The following is a 21,845-nucleotide window of genomic DNA, read 5'->3' as shown; positions in this document are numbered from 1 at the left end:
AGTAGCTTACAAATAAAGATCAGCTATTCCAACCTTGTTTGCATCCATTCTCATCTTCTCGTTGTTGGCCGTAGCTGTCTTCTCAGCTGCCTTCTTCTGGCGCTGAGGGCCCCGTCCAAAGAAGATATAGTTGACCAGCGCATACTCCAGCAGGGCCAGGAAGACGAAGACGAAGCAGCCCATCAGGTACATGTCGATGGCCTTGACATAGGGGATCTTGGGGAGTGTTTCTCTCAGGTGGGTGTTGATGGTGGTCATGGTGAGCACCGTGGTGATACCTGGGAGAGGCAGACCAGGTTACATACAGAATACATTGCATAGAATACATTAGAAATTGTGAGAATTTGGAACAAGACAGGAGTTTGGAGTGGCAGCAATTCCATTCGGGTAGCTGTGACCTGCAAGTATAGTGTGCCAACTGTAGCCTATACGCTATACACCCCAAACACACCAGAAGCATATCCGACGCTGAAGCAATGCCTTGCGGAGGCAGTTTCATTTTGGCGTCCTTGTTAACAGGGGAGACCGATCACACCGGTCGCAGCTTGTCGCCTCACCTTGCAACGTTGAAGTGAGAGTTTCGGCGTCGGGTCTATTTTTGATGCGTGCCGCGTGCGGCTGCGTGCAGCCAGGCATGAAGTCAATACAAGTTGTGACCAGCGTGGGGCAAAACAGAGCGAGGCATGGAGCAAAACAGAGCACTTCTGGTGTGAATGGCAAGGCTCCTGCTCAACGCTTCCGTGACACGCTGGTTGTCCCATGCATGCTTCTGGTGTGTCCCAACTGTTAGTCTGTGTTCAAACTAGGAATGGGATGATATTAGGGGTGTCACGATACGATACGATACGATACACGATATTGGGTTCACGATACAATACAATATTTTAACAATATTTTTTTGCGATCGATTTGTAAGTTGAGGGGGCATCCTCCACGCTAATTTCACCATTTTCATCCTCCATGTCTGTAACGTCCCTCGTCTGTTCAAACAAAGCAATGAAAAGGAGAGCAAGCATGCAATCACATGCAGATCAGTGCCACCATGTTCAGCTTCTTTTTCAATATGAGATTTCAACGATACATATTGTCACGTTTTGATATCGCGATATATTGTGGGATGATATATTGTGACATCCCTAGATGATATATTTAAATTAAATATATTGCAATAGAAAAATGCGTAAATATGTAATATGTATATACACATTATACGCAATACGTATAATACGTTTCAAATGTACTGTACTGTATGAGCTCATGTGAATCCACTGCCTTTTTTTTAATATTTTTTATAAAATAGTGCCTGTTTAAATTATTGTGCGAAAGTTTGGAGAAATTCTTTGCTAAATGCTAATAAGATACAGGACTAAAAACAAAAGCACTATATGAGATAAGCATATCGTTCAATCACTAGTACAAAGTATCAAATCGTGTAGGTATCGGTAGTTGAAATTCCAGACTTAGGGCCCTATCTTCGCAACGGCGGTAACTTTGCGTTAGCGCCCGTTTTGCGCTGGAATAGCGCTGCGCAAAGCCCTAATTGTGGGCGTGTCGGCCCGCTGCACTTCACGTCATCTCGGCGCAAACCTCCATAGGCGCGTGTTTATGCCCATATAGGATTCACAAGATGAGATCACTCCCCTTAAAAGCCACAGCGTCACACACCAGCTTCTTTCTTGCTAAGAGCAAGCAGAGAAACAGAAGCTGTTTTCCCACATGCGCCTTTTACCGCTAAATGACCGGAACGCGGTCTAATGCCTTCATGTGTGAAAGTTGTTGTTCCGGTATAAGTGCGACCCCGTCGTCGCGGACATTTCACCAGTTTCGAGCCAGTCAGAAGAGCGGTATGCGCATTAAGGAACACAAGTGTAGAACGGGTCCAGTCATTTGCCGCGACACCGGTCCTTGGGCGAGGTGTACACATGTTGCTTAACGTTCACTTCCAGCGTGCATCATCTAATCATTCGCGCACATCAAAGCAAACTACTTCCACATTTCGCTTCATGCATTTGCTTTCTCTACATACATACAAGCGTTGGGCAGCTTGCAAGCCTCTGCCATTCTCGCTGTGTCTGTCCTGTGTGGCTGCTGCGAAGTGCGGAGGACTGAGTGAAGGACTGGCCTCTCGAGCAGAGAGGGGAGGGGGGAAATCGGCTGTGTTTATTACGCTGGCTTGACGCTGCTCTTAAGTCAAACGAGTCAGCAATATTATCAAAAGAGTGGACGCCGGCTCCATGTTTGTTTGTTGTTTTTTTCTGACTGGCCTCAGTGGCCTGCAGCATAGTTTATACATCATGACCCCAGGCCACTCTCCTCCGCCCCCCGCCCGCTCCCCCCCTACCCCACCCCCCAACATACCGGCTATTTGACGATTAGATTCCCACATGCGAGCGCTCAGGTGTGAAGGGAAATTCCGGGAAATGTCCGATATTGACTTACAGGTAATTTTCCGGTACGCATGTGGAAAAATGGCTAGAGAGAGAGAGCGAAAAGAGAGAGGGGGAGAGAGAGAGAGAGAGGGGGGGGACAAGAGAGGGAAGAGAGAGAGAGGGCCGCTGCGCAATTACGCAGCGATGTCCCAAAGCGTGCGCTTACTGTAATTAGACGTTTCGTTCATATAGGCTATAACATAGGCCTACACATCTAAAAATATTTGTTTCTTTAATAGGGTAGGAATGTGTGAGCTTTTACTTAGCCTATTTCAATACCGTAGTCTATGTAAGATTTTTTTTTTTTTTTTTTTTTTTTGATTGAGTTCTTTATTGATAATGAATACACAGTATATACAATATACATATATACATACACAGGCCCACCATTATCAAAAGGATAAAAACGCAATAAAGCTAACAGCTTATTTCCATTGCGGTCCTCATGATGACTGTTATAAAATGTGTACTGTTGTGTGTATGTCTGGATGTGTGTAAGTGTATAACAGTGTGAGTGCCACAAGCACTTGTCAGAGTCTGAGGGTAACGCGTGGGTGTGCCTGCCACGCAGGGGGGAGAATGATATGGGAAAGTGGGGCACAGTGAATAACCAATAAAAATAAGCATAAAATAAAATAAAAGACAATTTGTGCTATTAAAAAGTAAACCCATCAAATCCTAATAAAAACATACATTAAAATATAATCAAGTAAAATAAATAAAATAAAATAAGATCTAATAAAATACAGGGTCGAGTGAAACACCGGCTCAGTTACTGGCTGGCCGACAACAGGTCGCCCCCCACCTCAGACACCTTGGCTACCATCAAATCCAGCCTACATGTACCTATACTGGACAATATATTATAATATACTATAGCATTACATATCATTACCATACAATATTATATACTATATAATAATATAGATATAATATAATATATAATATAATAATATAATACCACAATATAACACAACACATTAAATCCAGGTTCTGTTTCTCCTGATCCAGTTCTTGACTTTACCTTTGAAGGAGGGATAGGGGCTGATTGTCTTAATCTCAGCTGAGAGACTGTTCCAGGCTACTGCCGCTGAATAAAGAAAAGAGCTTTGGCCGATGCATCTTTTACATTTTACTGGGACCAAATCTGTGGGGCTCCCTCTAGTGCCGTGCCCATGTACGTCACTGACCTTGGTGAAGTAATTTCTGAGATATTTTGGGACAGCATTGTTGACTATCCTGTGGACCATGCCGAGTTTGATTTGTGTTACTCTGTCCTCTACTCTTAGCCACTTGAGGCTGTCGAAGTGAGACTGTAGTAGGTGAGTCCTAGGATTCAATTGTAAAATGAGTCTGACTAATCTATTTTGTGCTGTCTGGAGCCTGTTTTTCAGTGACACTGCGATGCCGGTGTACCAGGAGGAACATGCGTCCACTCTGGTTAAGCCATTGACTGCGGTCACGCCATCTGTGCTGTGGAGAAGCTGGTCTTGCATGCGTGCAATTGCAGGGAAAGAGGTTACTGTACTGGCCGGACACTACAGGTGTTGTGCCAAAAAGTGAGTCGGAGCCCTGGGTGTTTTGGGGCGGCCGGCCAGGGTGGGGAGAGGCAGCTAGGCACAACACCGTCACAACTTTCTCAAAAGCAATCTACTGTTACCTCACTGCACCACAAACCTGTATGGTGGGGAATGATGTAGCCTAATCAAAGCATGACAAACAAATTCTCATTTTTCATTTAATTTCATTTTCATTTCTCATTGTTTTTTCTGCAATGTAGGCTATAGTTGAAAATCAACGTGGCATTCCAAGGAGAGAAGAGTGTGTGCAGGCGCGAGTGGAGAGTGACATCCATGCCGTGCGTAAATGTATCCAAGGCTAAGCAATGATTTCCTGCACTGCACGGAGAATACTGTGTGCGCTCAGGCGTACGCCTGCCGTAGTGGGGGTTTTTGCGCTAAGACCAGCTATTTGCTGGCATTAAAATTGAGAGGACCCAAGGCCCCTTTTTCTAACACATTGCGCTGGAACGCCTATTTTGGAACGGGCAACGCCTAAACCTCTCTTTGCGCTCTGCACATACCGACGGTATCTTCCCCACAGCGCTAAATGACACTTGCGCGAGACACATGATAGGCTAGAGGCCCACCGACACGCCTGGGCCGCGCCTACACCTCTGTCATCCCAGCGCAAAACTGGACGGTGGAGGCAGACGATAGCTTAAGACGCTGGGAAGATAGCAATAAGAGGCGCGCAAACGCAGCGCAAACGATAGTGCCGTACGACGATAGGGCCCTTAGGCTCTATATGTACTACAGTACCATGTATTTTGTATACCTATGATATAGCCAGTAGAATGACAAGATGGAACTTTGTCTTGTTATTATTCATGACTGGGATTTGTTTAATCATCCCAGCACTAACTAGTTGGATGGCTGATTTACAAGTCCTTGAGGAATTCCATTCAAGTTCTGTACGTGACAGTTTTAATCTTGAGCTCTGTGCTTGATTAAGCCTGCCAGGATCAATGGAGCCACTGGGCGTGCACCGTGGCTTCACATTATGCATGCGAACAAGGTAAAATAAGTGCACCTGAAGCATTTAAGTCATTTGAAATTCATATCTCAACCTTGGTCTAGTTCATTAGCAGATAACTCCTGCAGTGAACAGTTGTAGTGGACCTTCCAAAGGTGAGGGGATATTGTGTCAGACTGACTCTGCATATCAATGTGTTGGCGTCTACTTCATACGACTGCAGAGCTGCCAAGTCTCACCCTTTGAGAGTGAGAGTCACGCAATTTAACCTCTTCACACGCGCACACACCACACTTGCTATTTCACACGCTCATAAAGGTTTTTCCCTCTCACTTCTATTATAATATTTCCATAACTTGCTGCTTGCCGTAGTTCGAGTCTGTCACAGAGTGAGCCCGCCCTATTCTGCCTCTGATTAGCTGACCCAGATATTCTTACCCTAACCTTAACCAATCATCAGTCCCTGCCTAAATCTAACCAACCCAACCCCGAGTACCAACCAATCAGAGGCAGAGTAGGGCGGGTCATGGAGTCACTATCCCAGGAAGAGAACAACAACAAAACAGTTTGGCGAACAGTTTGAAAAGAAAAGTCCGTTTTCTGTGTCAGCTGAATAATGCCGTGACACTCTTTCAACTGAAGCGGGAGGTCAAACGGTAGGTAACCACCTCATTTTGATCATCCAAAATACGTTATTTTTATACAATAAAATGCGTTAGTCACTCAGTCGGAGCAGGAGTAACGTTACACAGGCTGCTGGTGAACAGCGTGGCAGGTTGCTGCGGTTGGTTTAACAAAAAACAACAACCGTGACTAATTAGCAGTGTTAGTTAAAATCATCAGGTATTTGCGTGTGTGAGCTAATTGATACTTACTGCTAAGGGGATTTACAGTAACATGTAGCTCTCTTTTGAGACTGTGGGTCATGCAGTCCTTAACTGCACACTTCCACTTTTGTCTGTTTAAAACAAATTGAAAGATGTCAGCGAAGAAGAAGCAGAGAGACCTGCTGTCATTCTGGGCAGTGAAGGGTCAACCACCCCCTGCCAAACTTGCCAGGTCAGAGGAAACAGTGGAGGAGGCTGTGGATCTGACTTCTCTTCTTACAATTATTTTCATTTCTACTTGTGCTGGTCAATTATGAACACACTATATATTAAATAGCAGGAAACTGGTTTTTAAGTTGCACAAATAATTGGGTGGAGAGGAGCTGCCTGAATAATGACAGAATAAGACTGAATAATGACATCTGACAGTCTAATCCTAATGTAGACTTGGACTCTGTGTATTCTATTCATTTTAGCAATTGATCATATTTCTTGCATGTTCACTATTCAGAGTAAAGACAGAGAGAGAGCACGAGGAGGCTGACAGTGCAGGGAGAGCAGCTGGCATGGGGTGAAGACTGAATAATTACATCACAACAGTAATCCTAATGTTAATTTAAATTGAGATATCCCTCTAAATCTACCCTAAAAAAGGGCCAAATTAGTTTTTGCGGGCAAGTTTGCAAAATCTCACTCCTAACTGTGGCTGAAACTTGGTAGCCCTGCAACTGACACGTGAAATCTAGCTGGCAATTGCAGGTTTGCCACAGGCATAACTGCAAGACAACTCTAAATAAATAAAGGTGCAAACAGAGGTTTTACTCTTTGTTAATATGCAGTGCGTTTGTTGAAACTCTTGAACTTATTAAACAACCTGGCCTTTTTTAATTGATTGATTTTTTATTTTGACAACAAACATGTTTCTGTTTGGTTTCAGTGTCATTTTTTCTCAGCTTAGCACTGGCAGTTGGATGTGTGCTGAATACAATAGTGTAAGTGGTGTGAGCAATCTACTGTATATGCACAAACTACAGCGAAAATTATATTTTCAATGCATTATAAATGCCATATATAAATGGCATGATAAACCTTTTTTGAAACCTTAAATATGATTTTTCATGCATGATTAAGTAACCAAATAACTGCCCTCGCCTACTCCTATTGCATCACAAATACTCACACACACACACACACACACACACACACACACATGTGCGCGCACGCACACACACACACACACACACACACGGCGTGGTCAGGCACATTCCCTAATTTGTCCTCGGCGCGTCATTATTTGCGTCAGTTAGTTGACGTTTTCAGATATTCTTCTGTGTGTGTAATGCTACTTTTGTGGGGGAACCTGGGGCTCTATCTTCCCCCTGGCCTTAAATTAGCGTTTAAGGCCTGGCGGAGCGCTATTAGTGGGCGTGGTCAGGCGCATTCCCTAATTTGTCCTCGGCGCTAAAGCCGGCGCTAACCATTTAACCACGCCTTTTAAGCGTAGAATTATTCACAACTGTGGCCATTGGCGATCTGCAGTAAACAAATCACTTCCTTCCCTTTCAAGCTCCGATTCCACGGAGCGATCCAGTCCGGTCAGAAAAGCCCGACCAAATCGCTGTGAGCTCCCCCCCTCCCTCTTTCATCCCCATCTGTCTCCATTACATACATACATATGCTCCTCAAACAAATCTCACTGCAGTTTAAATACAGCAAGCATGTAAATACGGTACACTATACAAGAGAAGTTTGGACAGCATGATATCGCATCGTTTTCTCTCGCTGCCTTTTCTTCCCCCTCTGCACGGCTAGACAGGTAGGATGATGCAACAGCCCCTGAATGACAGGGGCTCAAAACTACGGTATAACAACTTTTTTTTTATCGGTCATTGTGCCTGCCTAGTGCCTACATAGGCTATAAATTAATGTACTTTCCCCCAAAATAGTGATGGTTCTGTCATTCTGTGGTGTAGCCTACATTTCAGATCTGATGCTTGCAGTGCGCTATAGGGGCAGAAATTGACGCGCGAGAGAGAGGGAGAGAGGGAGTGAGAGAGAGAGGGAGGAGAGAGAGTGAGATGGTGGCAGAAAGAGTGATTGAATTACGCCATGGGTGCATCCCCGGGGCCGGCACACTGAATAAGGCCTGGTTTTGAAAACCGCAAACCGCAAAATGAACGCCAATTGGGAAGATAGCTTTAGGCTGGTGTTAAAGGCCAAAACGCCCATTCTGGCCTACTCTGGCACTGCGCCACACCTCTTCAACGTAAAGGGCATTTCGAGAGGTAAAAACATAATGCTATCTTCCCGAGTCATGGGTATGCAGGGGCAAAGCGTGTTTTTTTGTGTTTAACGCCAGTTTAGCGCCTAAGGCCAGGGGGAAGATAGAGCCCAGTGTGTTTAGCGCAACTTCTATTGAGTGTCCGAGCAAACAATAACTGAAAGGTTACACAGCTGCCACAAAGCTGTCAGGCGACCACCGATCAAAATAGGATTCAAGCAAATGTGCCAAGCTGCTGCAACAGCTCAACCATGACAACAACGACCATGTGATTCACTCTTACACTTTAATGCCTGAAACCAGGTCAGAGTAAAGTGGTTCCTGACCATAGTGTAGATCGGGTCAGAGTAAAGTGGTTCCTGACCATAGTCTAGATTAGGTCAGAGTAAAGTGGTTCCTGACGATAGTGTAGATCGGGGGTGACCCAACGTCTCCCAATCTAACTCTGTCCAACCCACCTCCGTTATGGAGCATGACTGTTTTTCATGAAATCATGCATGCCTCCCTCGCGGATCACTAAATGCAGGTCAGTCTTCAATCAGCAAGATTGCCTGGCTGTGGAAAGCGAGGGATGGGTAGAAGGCTGGATGGAGCAGTGGGTAGAGGTGGGTGAAAGAAGACAGGGAGCTGTCGATAAACACAGTGTAAGCTACAATCATAATATAAAGCTCATTATGCGACATAATCGAGGATGACTTCCCCCCAAAACATCACAGAGGCACTCAAATCAGAGTCGAAACAAACCATCACTCAATAGCATCATGCTTGTTTTGGCTCGGTATGGATGAAGGAAATAACAGAATTAGACGTGGCCAACATTTTCAGCGCATTGAAAAGCTCTGAAGCTAAGGATGATCACGGATTTGACACCAATTTCCTGAAGTTACATAAATATTCCCTGGTACGCCCAATTACACATTTTATTTTTTTATTTAAAGACCCCCTAAACTAAAGTAAAAAGTCATGTTTTAAGATGTATATAAAATACTCGAATTTGAATAATCATTTGTGGCTGATGGTTTTGCTCCCCACAAAAAAAAGTTAAATTATCTTAAAAAATCCTTAAAATGACTTGCCCTCATTCTGCCTCATTAAAAATAGAACATAACTAGCCAATCACAGCATACAAACAAGGGTCTTAACTGCTCAATATTGGACAGAGATTGCCTCCAGTATTTGTGATGTCATGAATAATGCTTGTTCAAAATCGCCTTTTCAGTGAGCTCAGAGAAACTTTCCAATTTGAGCAGATGATTGAAAACAGCCATCATTCTGCACAGTGAAGCTCAAACATCCAACTGAAGGAACAAGAAGAATCATCCATCTGGGGAGAGTTGTAGACTAGCATATGATACATGTGCAGTCACCAGCTGCTTCCTTTCACCTGACAGCGAGGGGTTTCACTGGGAGGATGTAGGGAGGATCACGCTATTCCCTTGAAAGGCTTTCTTCAGCTTGTCTCCACACCTTCATCTGAGTTTCCGTTCTCATGTGAATGATCAAATAATTTAGGGAATGAGTGATAATAGCTTTCACTTTAATTCCCCTGTTGAGCCTTCACAGAGATCTTCTTTTAAATGTGTCCACTCTTGTTTGAAATGTGCTCAGTCTATCTCTACTCTCGCTCAGATCAAACCAACAATGTGATAATTTTTAACATATTGTCTGTCATGTTTCGTTGCATGCTCTGTGTGTTTTACTCACCTTATGTTTTACTAACCTTTTGTACTATTAATTTTTTGTACTATTAATTTTTTTCTTTTTCAAGATTACATCAACCTGCCATGGGACTACAGGTGGAAACTAGCCCTTGGGCTATAACCTGGCATGTTTACTGTACGGCTGTACTGTTCATTAATGTGCAATGTCCCATTCTTTAAATAAATGAATCTGAATCTGAATCTGACTCTTTGTACTGCAGATACTCACCCAGAGCCACTCTGGCGGCAGAGGCATCATAGTTGATCCAGAAGGAGACCCAGGAGAGGATGGTGATCAGGATGGAAGGCATGTAGGTCTGCAGGATGAAGTAGCCGATGTTCCTCTTCAGCTTGAAGCTCAGAGACAGGCGAGGGTACGAACCTGTAGAAAGAGGCGAGGAGGGAGGCAGAAAAACAGCAAGTAGAATTACGGTAGCATTAAATGACACATATTTCCACAGACGCTGGAACTTCAAGGATCCCGATTATGCTATGTTAGAGATTCCTCTCCCTCAATAGCTCTAACACAACGCACTTTTATTGACGTTAGCTTTCACTGAGGACTAGTTTACACGACATATGCTCCCTGCATAAAACACCAAACTTTTGTTGCGTGTGCACCTTCTGTTTTCATGACAACGGTGTTATCGGGGCCTAAAAATGCAAAAAAGTGAAACCAGGCTCCAGAGTGGAATTGTGTGATAACACCACCCTTCCTGTCATGTAAGTGGCAATACGAAATTCTTGTGAAAACTCTGAGGACACGGCCCCTACAAGATAAATGAAAGACAATAGTAGGAACATTCAACGAGCCTTAATCGCACAAGTGAATCACATTGGCATTAAACAAACTATCATGACATCAGAGTTTGATAATAAGTTGCTGAAAACACATAATAGCTGCCTGCTATTAACGTTCACGCATATTAATTACCGTAAATTCCGGACTATAAGCCGCGGCTTTTTTCCCGTTTTTTGGCCCCTGCGGCTTATATAACGGTGCGTCTTATCTATGGATTTTTTCAGAAAAAAAAAAAAAAAAAAAAAAAATCTCTCTTTTTTAGCACTCTTTCTAACTATAAATCCACTTCTGTTTTAATTTCCTCTCTTGCCCTCTTTTCACCACACCGCGGACACTGTGTGCACTGTAAAAATAAACAACGGTGGTGTTGTGTTATGTTGTTTTGTTGAAATGTTGTAATACGGTAAATGGGAGCTTCCTCAACCAGCCATCTCTTTCCCGACAATCCCCTCTGTGCGTGACCACTTACATATGGTAATTACGGTAAGCAAACGGCCACTCGACCATCAACTCCCTCCCCCGACTACCAGGAGAAAATCACAAACTTCGGGGAATTCACACAAAGGAAGATCAAGGAATATTCACAACAAGACGAGCAGTAGAAGCAACACTCTCACTTACCATGGGGAAGGTACGACGCAGCTTTCAAGTTGAAAGCAGTCAATCTCGCATTAAAAGAGAGCAGCCGCCGATCAAACAGAGCAGCCGCGCGTAACCTGGGCAAAAGGGACTGTCCGTCCGGGGGAGAACTACTGAACAACTCCCTCCCGACTACCAGGAGAAAATCACAAACTTCGGCGAATTCACACAAAGGAAGATCACGGAATATTATAGGAGTGTGAAAACATCCACAATCACCAACGGGTTCCAAAACGCTGGACTGCTGCGGGATGAAAAGGATGACGCCGCCACAGCTGGCGCTGAGGGCCGTCAGAGGCTTCAGAGGCTGTTCGATGCCGACAGTGATTAAGAGGAGTTCGTTGGTTTTGAGTGACAATGAAGGAGAGAGGAGAGTGGTTGACGAAGCCACCCTGAACCTGTTCGTTTCCGACACTGAAGATGAGGACTTTGGTGGTTTCAGTATGCAGGAAGAAGAGGAAGACGAGGATTAGTGACTTGACTTCTCTGGTTACAGGTTTGCTGCACATATAGCCTATTGTTGTGTGATTTTGTCTGGGGATTAGTGACCTGACTTTTGTTTTGTTTTGTTGAAATGTTAATAAATGGGAGCTTCCCCAAACAGCGATCTCTTTCCCGACATTCCTCTCTGTGCACGAACCCTTTCATATGGTAATTAAACATCAAAACACCCGCGGCTTATAGTCCGGTGCGGCTTATAGAAGAAAAAAATAGTCAATTTTGGTCCCGCGGCTTATACACCGGTGCGTCTTATAGTCCGGAATTTACGGTAATTAAACAACCCTCTAGTCTCGCTTGCCAGACTCTCTGGTATTAGCTCCACTGTGGACTAGCGGGGAAAAGGGCTCTGTTTAATACCTTCACAGCCATCCACCAAAAGTACCATGCAGGCTGGCTTCATTGCACAATCCACATCAATCATTTTCAGCGTGTAGCAACGAGCTTGCGGCTAGCGCTGCTGTTGTTATTGTTTCAAAGCGGCGCAGGCATTTGAGATCGGCACACTCAACACGCACAGCAGCAGAGGCATTTGAGATACACAGATTCGACACCGAGGGAGTGGAAAGGAAATCCATATATGGTCGCAGCTAGCCTGGGTAAACCCATCCCCCACGTGACCTGCTCTCAGACCTGTTCTCAGTCACTAGGGTCTGGAATCCCACCTATGTTAATCGATTTCTAGCGGTTGTTGGGCCCCCCCCCGATAGACCGCTCCATTACGCAACCGTCATCCAACCAGCTTAGTGCACAGAGCACATGCGCAGTGCAGCAGATGGCGTCATCACTCTGCGACCTTTGTTGTTAGCGCATGAGCTAACACTTTTCATTTCAGTACTGCTAGCACGCAAATGGCTACAACCAGCTACAACCAACCAAGCCCCCCTCCGCCCGAAATGTAAACAGACTCAGAGCTGGCCTACGGATCGATGTGTGATTTCCAGGTAAGAATATGTTATTCACAGGTACTGTATATGCCACACTATATATTATCTCAGAAACTAGCGTAATTGTGTTTGGTAAGAAAGACATTCGATAAATGACTGACTTTTCCTCATCGGCTGTAGTGGGTTAGCGAGGTAACGTTAGCTAGATTACGGGAGCATTTAACGATCTAATGAATTCTAGAAAAACATGTCAGAAGCTAGCTAACGTTAGCCACGTGTAACATACAGTAACTACTACGTTTTATATTATTAGAGCTTCCAAGAAGAGAGAACATCGCCTCTGCCAATGACTCCTGTGACGGTGGTCAGGGAATGAAAGAGGAACAGGACAACTGTCTACACGGACCCAAACCTCGATCCCTGCTGCAGATGGCCGCAGATCTGGCCGCAGATCTGGAGAGATATTTGTGGCTGTGAAGAACAGTCATCATCTATACAGTGATATGATCTATTTATCAGGGACACGCTGTCTTATCTGCATAAATCATATTTAATAGTACCAGACAAAACCTTCAAAACAAATCAAGCTCTGGAAATGATCGTGGACTTAATGTTAATCAAAAACGGCCACACTCATAACGGTAAGGTGTGTTTGACCTAGCTAGAAATAACGTTAATGCACTCGCATTTCAGCGTGGTTACAGATGTAGCTGATGCTAGCTAGCTACAGTAGATTTTTGGAGGCTATAGCGTTAACGTGAATGTCATGACATACAGTAGTGAGCGTAGTGTTATACTGTATATTATACATAATCCAGATCATATTCCAGATGCAACCTAGCTAGATGTTAAGCTCCACACTGCTGTATGAGTACAATCAAATCTATCAAGCCTTGATATCATATTCCAACGTGAATTCAGCTGAGGGGTTCGCTCCAGAACGAGACTGTTGCATTCAATATTTGTACACGTTACTGTGCAGTAGTTAGTGCAGGCTAGTTAATTGTTGGAAGTAAGGTTTTTGAATTCTAAAAGGCTCACAGCACATGTTGTTTCTGACTTGGATTGATTAATCAAAATTTTCAAAATCTTTACTACTGTACTGTCCATTAATAATGACATCAGGTGACAAGCTGAAATGTCAATTCTTATAGCAAATCTAGGTAAATTTCAGACTTTAACGTAGTGTCATGTCTGAAGTGAATACAAGTGACCTATATTTTTCAATCCTGTCTTTGAATAAAAGTTGTACATTGTGTTATACTTGAAAACCATGTCTTTGCTCCCTTATTTGTGTTCACAATTACAACAAATCTGTATGGTTTATCTGTTGGCATTAAACCGTGGTATTTCATGGGGTGATATTCCATATTTGTCATTAAACCTAGCTGTTCACATCTGCATTTTCTACAAATTGGGCTAAATTTGCAATGATGAATCAAAGCCACGTGAGATATCACAAGTAGCCTACTTTTATTAAAAAACAAAATAAAATGCAAAGAGAGGTTTCCTTCTCTAACTATTGGTGCGTTCACAAAATATTTACACAATGAGATTTTTTTTATAAATAATCATCAATAACGTGGATAATGATGACATCTGTAGCTGCTGGACGAGAGACAGAAGAAACTACGAACTGAAGATTGGAGCAGAGGACATGACTACAGAGAAACTTAACCGACCAGCACTCTGCTTCAATCAATGAATGCTTATAAATAAACCATACACATGAGAATTACCGTTAACGTTACAGCATTTAATAACATAAATATGGTGATATCTGGTGGTCTGAAATTACTCTCTCTAGCTACAGTAGGGTAACTGGCTCCTATTGTGTCTTATTATTGTAACGTTTGAATCAGCGTTTCATAACTTTATAATAGCCTATTACTGTATAGCCTGGATGACGTTAGCTAATGCTACCCAGCCTTACATTGGCATATGCTGCATTTAGCTTGTGGTATTATGTAGGCTACAGTAATATTGTGTAGCTGGCTAGACAGACGAGTTTATCTGGAATCAGTGTGACAAGATCCCTGCTGCTAGCTTGTCTGCCTTTCTGTGTCAGAGTATCTAGCTACAGTATCTGCATTACATGCTACACCATGCAAATATATTTCGATATAATTCAAACAATTATGGACTGTGTATTGCTGTGAAAAAGTTAGATTTGATTGTGTCAAGTGTTACATGTTATATTTTTAACTGAGCTTTGCGGAATTACCTCAACACAATTGTGTTGTGTATCAGCTTTAAATATCCAATATATACAGCATTAAACAAACGACCAGCAGCATTCAAATGTGCAAAAACGTTATATTTATTGAAATGTGGTGATCTCATGTCACATTACATAATGTTATGCCCAAATGGTCTACTGCCCAGAAGCGTCACTTTACATGTTTGGTAGGGAATTATTTTAATTATGTTAAACCAGCGTTTATCTTCCATAATGCATTAAATCATAATCACAATGCTATGAAGACATTAGCTGATCACCACAGAGCAGCACAGACAAGTTTATCAGATAATTTCGCCGTAAAATGTGTCCAGGTGATCAGCTCTGAAGCCCCGGCTTGTATGGTCAGCTAAAATCCGATTTCGATAACGCTAGGTGTTATTTTGATCAACAGACCTCAACCTCAACAGCTGTTTTCACTTGAATTTCCTCAACGTAGTTGCATAGCCATATAGCTAGCCAGCTAGTAGCTAGCTCGGGAGCTATGCTTTGAAAAGCTAATGGCTACCAGTGCTTAAGCCGCAGCAGCTGTTACACGTCATTGACAAATTGATTGGCCGATCATGGCAGGACTGATGTTGGCAGTCACGCCGTCACTCATTGGCTGCGGGTCTGCGTGGGTCTTTCAATCGCCCCAGAAATCGATTTGAATGGCCCGTTTGCTAGACCCTAGTGACTGGGAACTGAGAGAGCAGGTCACGTGGGGGCTGGGTTTACCTAGGCTAGGTCGCAGCCACTCAGTCAGAGCGGGTCAGAGCCAATTGCAGAGCTTGTAGGGAGTGGAATGGGATTTCCATCCGGCACCGACTGAAATGGCAGGCACCAATGGCTGCTTCAAGCTAGACTAACAACCCTCAAACTCATGACCAGATGCATCAATTTCTACTGTCAAGTGCTGCAAAGAAAACAGGTCTTTTATATTGGCTTTACTGGGTTTTTATTCTTTAATTCAACTAATCTGCAGCAGTTGCTGGGTCATCTCCAGCAATTCAGTGACCATCGAAAGCGAAGGGTCGTTTCTTAGTTTGTCGTCTATGAAGGTAAAAAAGTAACCTTCATAGATGACAAATAAACTGAGAAAAAAAGAAACACTTTCCGCGATCACAGAATTGCTAGAAATGAGCCAATAGTATCACCATTACTGACTTACATTGGCTCCGGTCGGCACGTGAATCATTATCACAACACTGTTGTATAAATGCCGAAGCAAAGGCCAGAACGCAACGATAGTTTAGCGTTTTACGGAGACCGGTGTTGGCTTAAGGTGCCCTGAGTGGTGAGAACATCACCTGTGTTGTATAGAGACCGGTGTCGTCTAATGGTGCCCTGAGTGGTGAGAACATAACCTGTGTTTTATAGAGACCGGTGTCGTCTAACGGTGCCCTGATATAGTATGATATAGTGTTCTCCTGGGTGCTGGCTGGTGCAGGGTGAATCACAAGAGTAAAAAAGAAGTTCTCCATTGATTAAGTGGTCCTTGGTCTGAAAAAGTTTGAGAAACACTGGTCTAAAGGTACCCTGAGTGGTCTAAAGGTCCCCTTAGTGGTGAGAACATAACATGTGTTTTATAGAGACCGGTGTCGTCTAACGGTGCCCTGAGTGGTGAGAACATAACCTGTGTTTTATAGAGACCGGTGTTGTCTAACTGTGCCCTGAGTGGTGAGAACATAACCTGTGTTTGGACGGTCCAGGCCCACCCATGGTTTTTCTAGGAGCACCTCTCCCTCCTCCCCGGATTTTCCATAGCAGAAAGGCATATTTGCTCTATCCAAAGCACTGTAGCATCAGCACTCCCCAGAATTACCTGAAGCCTGTGTTTAGCCACAATATTGTGAGAGGGTTGATGGTTTCTCTGTAGCTTCCATTTTGCTTATCTCTGCCCTATTTGAAATAAGCCCCCAACAGGCCCCTGGTGAAGTCAAATTATGTCAGCACACATATTTCTATCCTTGGGGAATTGGCTGTATTTTGGTGTGAGTCGCATAACCAAATTACAACTGGATGGGGGAAGGCACCATAAGAAGAGCCAGAACACACTGCAATATAAAATGTGAAGCCGGGCAGAAAGAGGGGATGACGAAGCAGAAGGAGGATTCAATCTATTACTTGAAAGCACAATTCCCTAAGTCATCTCCACTTAGAATGCCACCACTTATAGCTTTGCTCTTTCAGTTAAGTTCAAGTTCAAGTTTATTCATATGTCCCAGAAGGGCACTTTGGGTTGCAGCAGAGCATAAACATAAAACAGTCATAAAATCACACAGACTGGAGATAAAAACATGAAAACAAAGTGCAGACACAAATAGACCATAAAAACCATAAAAAGACCATAAAAAACATAAAAACAGGAATGGAGACACAACAGACCACAACGTAGTACAAAGTAGCAGTTCAGTTCAAAAGTGCCAGTGTAGTTTAAAGTGCATTAGAGGCCATGGCCGAGTGCAAATGCAAGGCAGTGTAAGAACATAAAATAAATAAAAACATCAAATAGATGTTACATTATATTCTCTTAAGTAGCATTTAAAGCTTGAATCAAAGCAGGCACAAAGGAATTCCTATATCTATTTTTCTTAGCCAAGGGAGCACGAAGACGAAGGCCAGATGGAAGCAGCTCATATTCAGAGCTCAGCGGATGGGCATTGTCTGAGCAGATAGCCCTTGCTTTTTTCAGCATCTGCAAGTTGAAAATGTGGTCTAGGCTCCCAAAATGGATTCCGGCTATTTTTGAAGTCGTTTTCACAATTCTCCCTAGGGAGTTCCTATTCTTGATGTCGAGGGAGCAATTTGGGGTTCAGTGTCTTGCCCAAGGACACTTCGACATGCAGACTGGAGGAGCCGGGAATCGAACCACAGACCTCTTTTATCCAAAGCGATTAGTGGACGACCCGCTCTACCTCCTGAGCTACAGCCGCCCAAGGTCTTGTCTCCCTGGAATTTGGCAAGTTTCCGGAGACAAAAAAGGCGCTGCTGACCCTTTTTGCACAGTGACTCTATGTTTAGATCGAACTTCAACCTGCTATCAATTATAGTACCCAGATATTTATATTCAGTGACCAGGTCAACTATCTGACCATTAACAATACTTTAGGTAAGGTAAGGTTAGCTGTGCTACCAAGTGAAACACTGAGTTAGGTTAGCTATTCAGAATCAATTGTATTCTTGGATTGTGGGTTGCTAGTTAGAATGAGAAAAAGAAAATCCACGATGAGTTTTTAATTGACAAAAATGCAACGTTTCGACCCTCACGGGTCTTCATCAGGCATTCATGTGGCATGTTTGCTAGTTAGAATGCCCATCCACCGTACGGGGCTCTGGCAAGAAGCAGACAGGAGGCAGGAGACAGTTTAACCATTTATGCATACGTATTCACCTTATGTTCAGACCTTACAGTGGGCCAAATTCTTGCGGGTCCTTTTAACACTTCCGGCGGTCACGGCACAAAATAAGAGAGTTGTTTTTGGAGCGGACGGTGAAGGGGGTAAAATAAAGAACGTAGCCTACTACTTTGAGCCGGTACACAGCAAGCAAGCGAGTATCCACTGTTAGCCAGGTCAGATAACGTTATCATCGACAATGATGAGCGCTTTCTTGTAAAACATACCTGGACTCCAACAAAGAAAGCTTCAGATAGTTTTCTCTCCTCCGAGTTGCGCTCGAGCCACTAACGTCAATAAGACCCGCAGACGTTGGGTTCCCTGGAATGCGAGACTTCACGAGCCAGACAGTTACATGGCATTGCATTCTTAGACATTGCCGTTTGCTTTTATTTGGTATGTTACATATAATCGGCTAAATTATTAGTTAATTCAGAGTTAGATGATATTGGAGCAGCAGCCATTTTATTTTATTTTATGTTTTATCCAGAAGTTTTGATACGGCCACACAACCGGGTCAAATGGGCGTGGCTACATAATGTGAATAAAATGAGTATGGTTTTCAGGAGGCTGAGTAGGCTTATTCTTTCTTTTATGGTTATCATCCTGAGGAGGCCCAGGAGGCCCATTCTCTTCTTCACGGTCGTCATCATCCTGCTTTGTGGTGGTGGTGATCTCCGTCATGAAGCCAGGCTGGTCCTGCATAGATGTGGTCATCCAACGTAGCAGAAATAGTAGAAAAAACATCAGCCTTTCTTCTCTCTGTTTCACTCACGCATACTAGATGTAGGGAAATGAGGATGTGGAGTGGTAAACACTGAGCACAGAGTGGAAAAGTACCAAGCACAGAAACATCCCAGAAGGGGGAGGGGCCTCACTCACTCGTTAACTAACCAATTAAGACAGAAAACAGCTCAAAAGAGTGGTAATTTTGTACAGCCGCCCCCAGATTAGCACAGCTAATATGTAACATCAATAAATTAATAAGTACAATTAATAAGTACAATAAGTATTCTTAGTATCTACGGCAGCATCAGCAGCGACTTCGGCATCGTTGTCGTCATCAGGAAGAGCCGGAAGTCGGATGAGCCGGGCCACAGGTCAGAGATACAGGCGGTCCTTCACCTTCACCTCGGCCGAACGGATGTGCCCATCAGCGCTGGGGATCAACTTCACCACACACAACTGAGCGCGTGGCAACTGAGGGTCAATGACCATCACCACAGTGTCCTGGGCCAGGTCCTCGGTGACCTGCTGCCACTTGCGACGAGTCTGAAGGTTCGGCAGGTAGTGGCGGATGTAGTGAGCCCAGAAGTGGTCGGCGAGGGTATGGGAGTGCCGCCAAGTGTAGACTGCTTGGGGAAGGGAGGCATTCCGCCGCCCCATGAGAAGTAGGTTGGGTGCTACAGAGTCCGGGTCAGCAATGCCTGACGAGACGTATCCCAGCGGCTTGGTAAATGGTAAATGGCCTGCATTTATATAGCACTTTTATCCAAAGCGCTTTACAGTCAGTAGGTACATTCACCCATTCACATACCGATGGTGGCAGGTTACCACGCAGGGTGCTGGCACACCAATGGGAGCAATTTGGGGTTCAGTGTCTTGCCCAAGGACACTTCGACATGCAGACTGGAGGAGCCGCGAATCGAACCACCGACCTCTTTTATCCAAAGCGATTAGTGGACGACCCGCTCTACCTCCTGAGTTACAGCTGCCCACAGCAGGGTCTTGATAACGCTGCTGATTGGCCACTGAACTGGGGGGAACAGCAGATCCAGTGGTGCCAGCTCCGCCGCTCCATGACAGCTGGGGCGTAAAACTTCCTGAGGTAGAGCTGCAACCCGCTGCCCCAGGAAAGATGTGATGGGTTCGGGATCGGCGCCGAAGACTGAGCAGCTCTGAAGGTTGTCCTCGTTGTGGGCCTCGAAGATGGAGCTGCTCTGGAGGACGTGCTGGAGGACGACCATACAGTCGGAGTAGCTCAGAAGACTCGTGATGCAGGTGGGACCTACCTGGAGGTCGGTGACGAAGCCAGAGATGCTCTAGCAGTCGGCAACGATGACGGCTGGACTGTGACGGAGGCCAGCGACTGACGCTGGACCACTCCAGTGGGCGCCAAGACACCTGACTGCAGGCTGGGTAAGGCTGCCAGACAAGCATCGAGCTTCTGGAGGCCTGGATCGGAGGCTGACCGCCGGAGAGTGGGACTGGCTTCAGCGGTCATTGACAGTGAAGGATCAGGCCAGAGTGCATAGGAGGCAGACCAGTGGAGCGCAGAACAAGAGGTGGACAGCCTGAAATCAGGCTGGACATTGGTAGGGCAGGCATCTGAAGAGAAGAGACACTGCTGCACTGATGTCTGGTGGTTCAGGAGCCCATCTGGTCCCTGGAGCACCCAGCCAAGCTGTGTGTGTACAGCTGCCGGTCCACCAGCTGGACCAAGGCGCATGAGTTCCTTGGCGGTGATCAGCCTTGTGTAGTCCGACCCAATGAGCAGGAGAGGGTAGGCTTTGTCAAAGGATGGGAGAGGGATGCCACGGAGGTGGTGGTAACATCTCTGGAGCGCTACAGTAGGATAGCACTGGTCTGTAAGTGCAAGACGGGGGACAGTGAATGCTCCATTGATGGTGTACTTCACATCTGGTCTGGATAGGGGAGAGACTTCAAAGTCCATGGAGCCACCCTTCAGATGTGAAACATCCTGCCTTATTGTTTGAAGGGCCAAATACTCCTCCTTTCCCTTAAGCTCCAAGTGCTGAGTTGCTGCTTGGAGGATGATGCTTCTCTGAGCGCCATCATCTAGAATGGCGTATGTCTCCAAGGACTTGCTGCCATTCCTTAGCAGGACTGGAATAACCTTCAGGTAGACACGTCCTGTGGGGCTGGAGTGGGTCAAGTACATGCGATCTGATGACGAGGAAACCAAGAAGATGCTCGGGCCTCGTTCGGCGATGCAGTGAAGGACCGTTAGGTGTACCCCCTCACATTCTGCACAGGGTCTCTTTAGTGTACACTCTGCACAGTTATGACCCGTGCGTCCGCACAATCTGCTCTGGGAGACACTTAGTGATTTATTTACATTGAGACAGGTAGTGGTCTTCACGGCGGCAGTAAAGACAGATGCAGTGTAAGTTCTTAGATACACTCTAGACTTTATCACGGGTGAAACGCTGGACTTCCTGAGGTTGGTCACTGCCGTGGAAAACAGCAATGGGCAGACTCTTCTGTCTTGGAAATGACTGCCGGTCTGTGCGGACGGTCTGCGCCTGTGATTTCTCTGTCTGATAGCGCTGGGCCATTTTAGATGACAGGCATTGGGCCTCAGCTTTGCCTTTCAAACAGTCAGCAAGATCAAACAGGTTATATGGATTGAGACTGTTTGTATGAAGCCGACCTCTCACTTGAAGGTGCTCCACAAAGCTGTCTCGGTAATATTTTGGAAGTTTACCGAGCAGCCTATCCGCATGGCCTGTGCATGTAAGTTCCATCCCCTGTGGCCTTTGCATCCCGGGATTTGACGTCAGGCATGTTGAGAATGGCGGCAATCTCACTCTGTGCCAACTGGTGAGGTATTGGCGTTGCAGAGCTTCCATAGCTGCGGTATAGGGTTCAGCATAATGGCGGCATGCCT

At 44.9% G+C, this 21,845-nt stretch overlaps 1 protein-coding gene across 2 annotated transcripts in view; it reads right to left on the bottom strand.

Annotated features, from left to right (window-relative positions):
* The window catches only part of gabrb2b (gamma-aminobutyric acid type A receptor subunit beta2b), a gene marked incomplete at both ends in the record, with an annotated part of 306,515 nt that overhangs the window by 10,940 nt on the left and 273,730 nt on the right, over positions 1-21,845 (bottom strand). For both annotated transcript variants that reach the window (XM_083640938.1, XM_083640939.1), the window contains 2 exons: positions 34-278; positions 10,002-10,154. In XM_083640938.1, coding sequence (XP_083497064.1) covers positions 34-278; positions 10,002-10,154 — 398 coding nt within the window. The remainder of the gene's footprint in view (positions 1-33; positions 279-10,001; positions 10,155-21,845) is intronic.

Source organism: Poromitra crassiceps (assembly GCF_964638095.1).
Source record: "Poromitra crassiceps genome assembly, chromosome: 1".
NCBI lineage: Eukaryota > Metazoa > Chordata > Actinopteri > Beryciformes > Melamphaidae > Poromitra > Poromitra crassiceps.
Note: the sequence above shows the minus strand (reverse complement) of the source record. Positions and strands in the feature narration are given on the sequence as shown.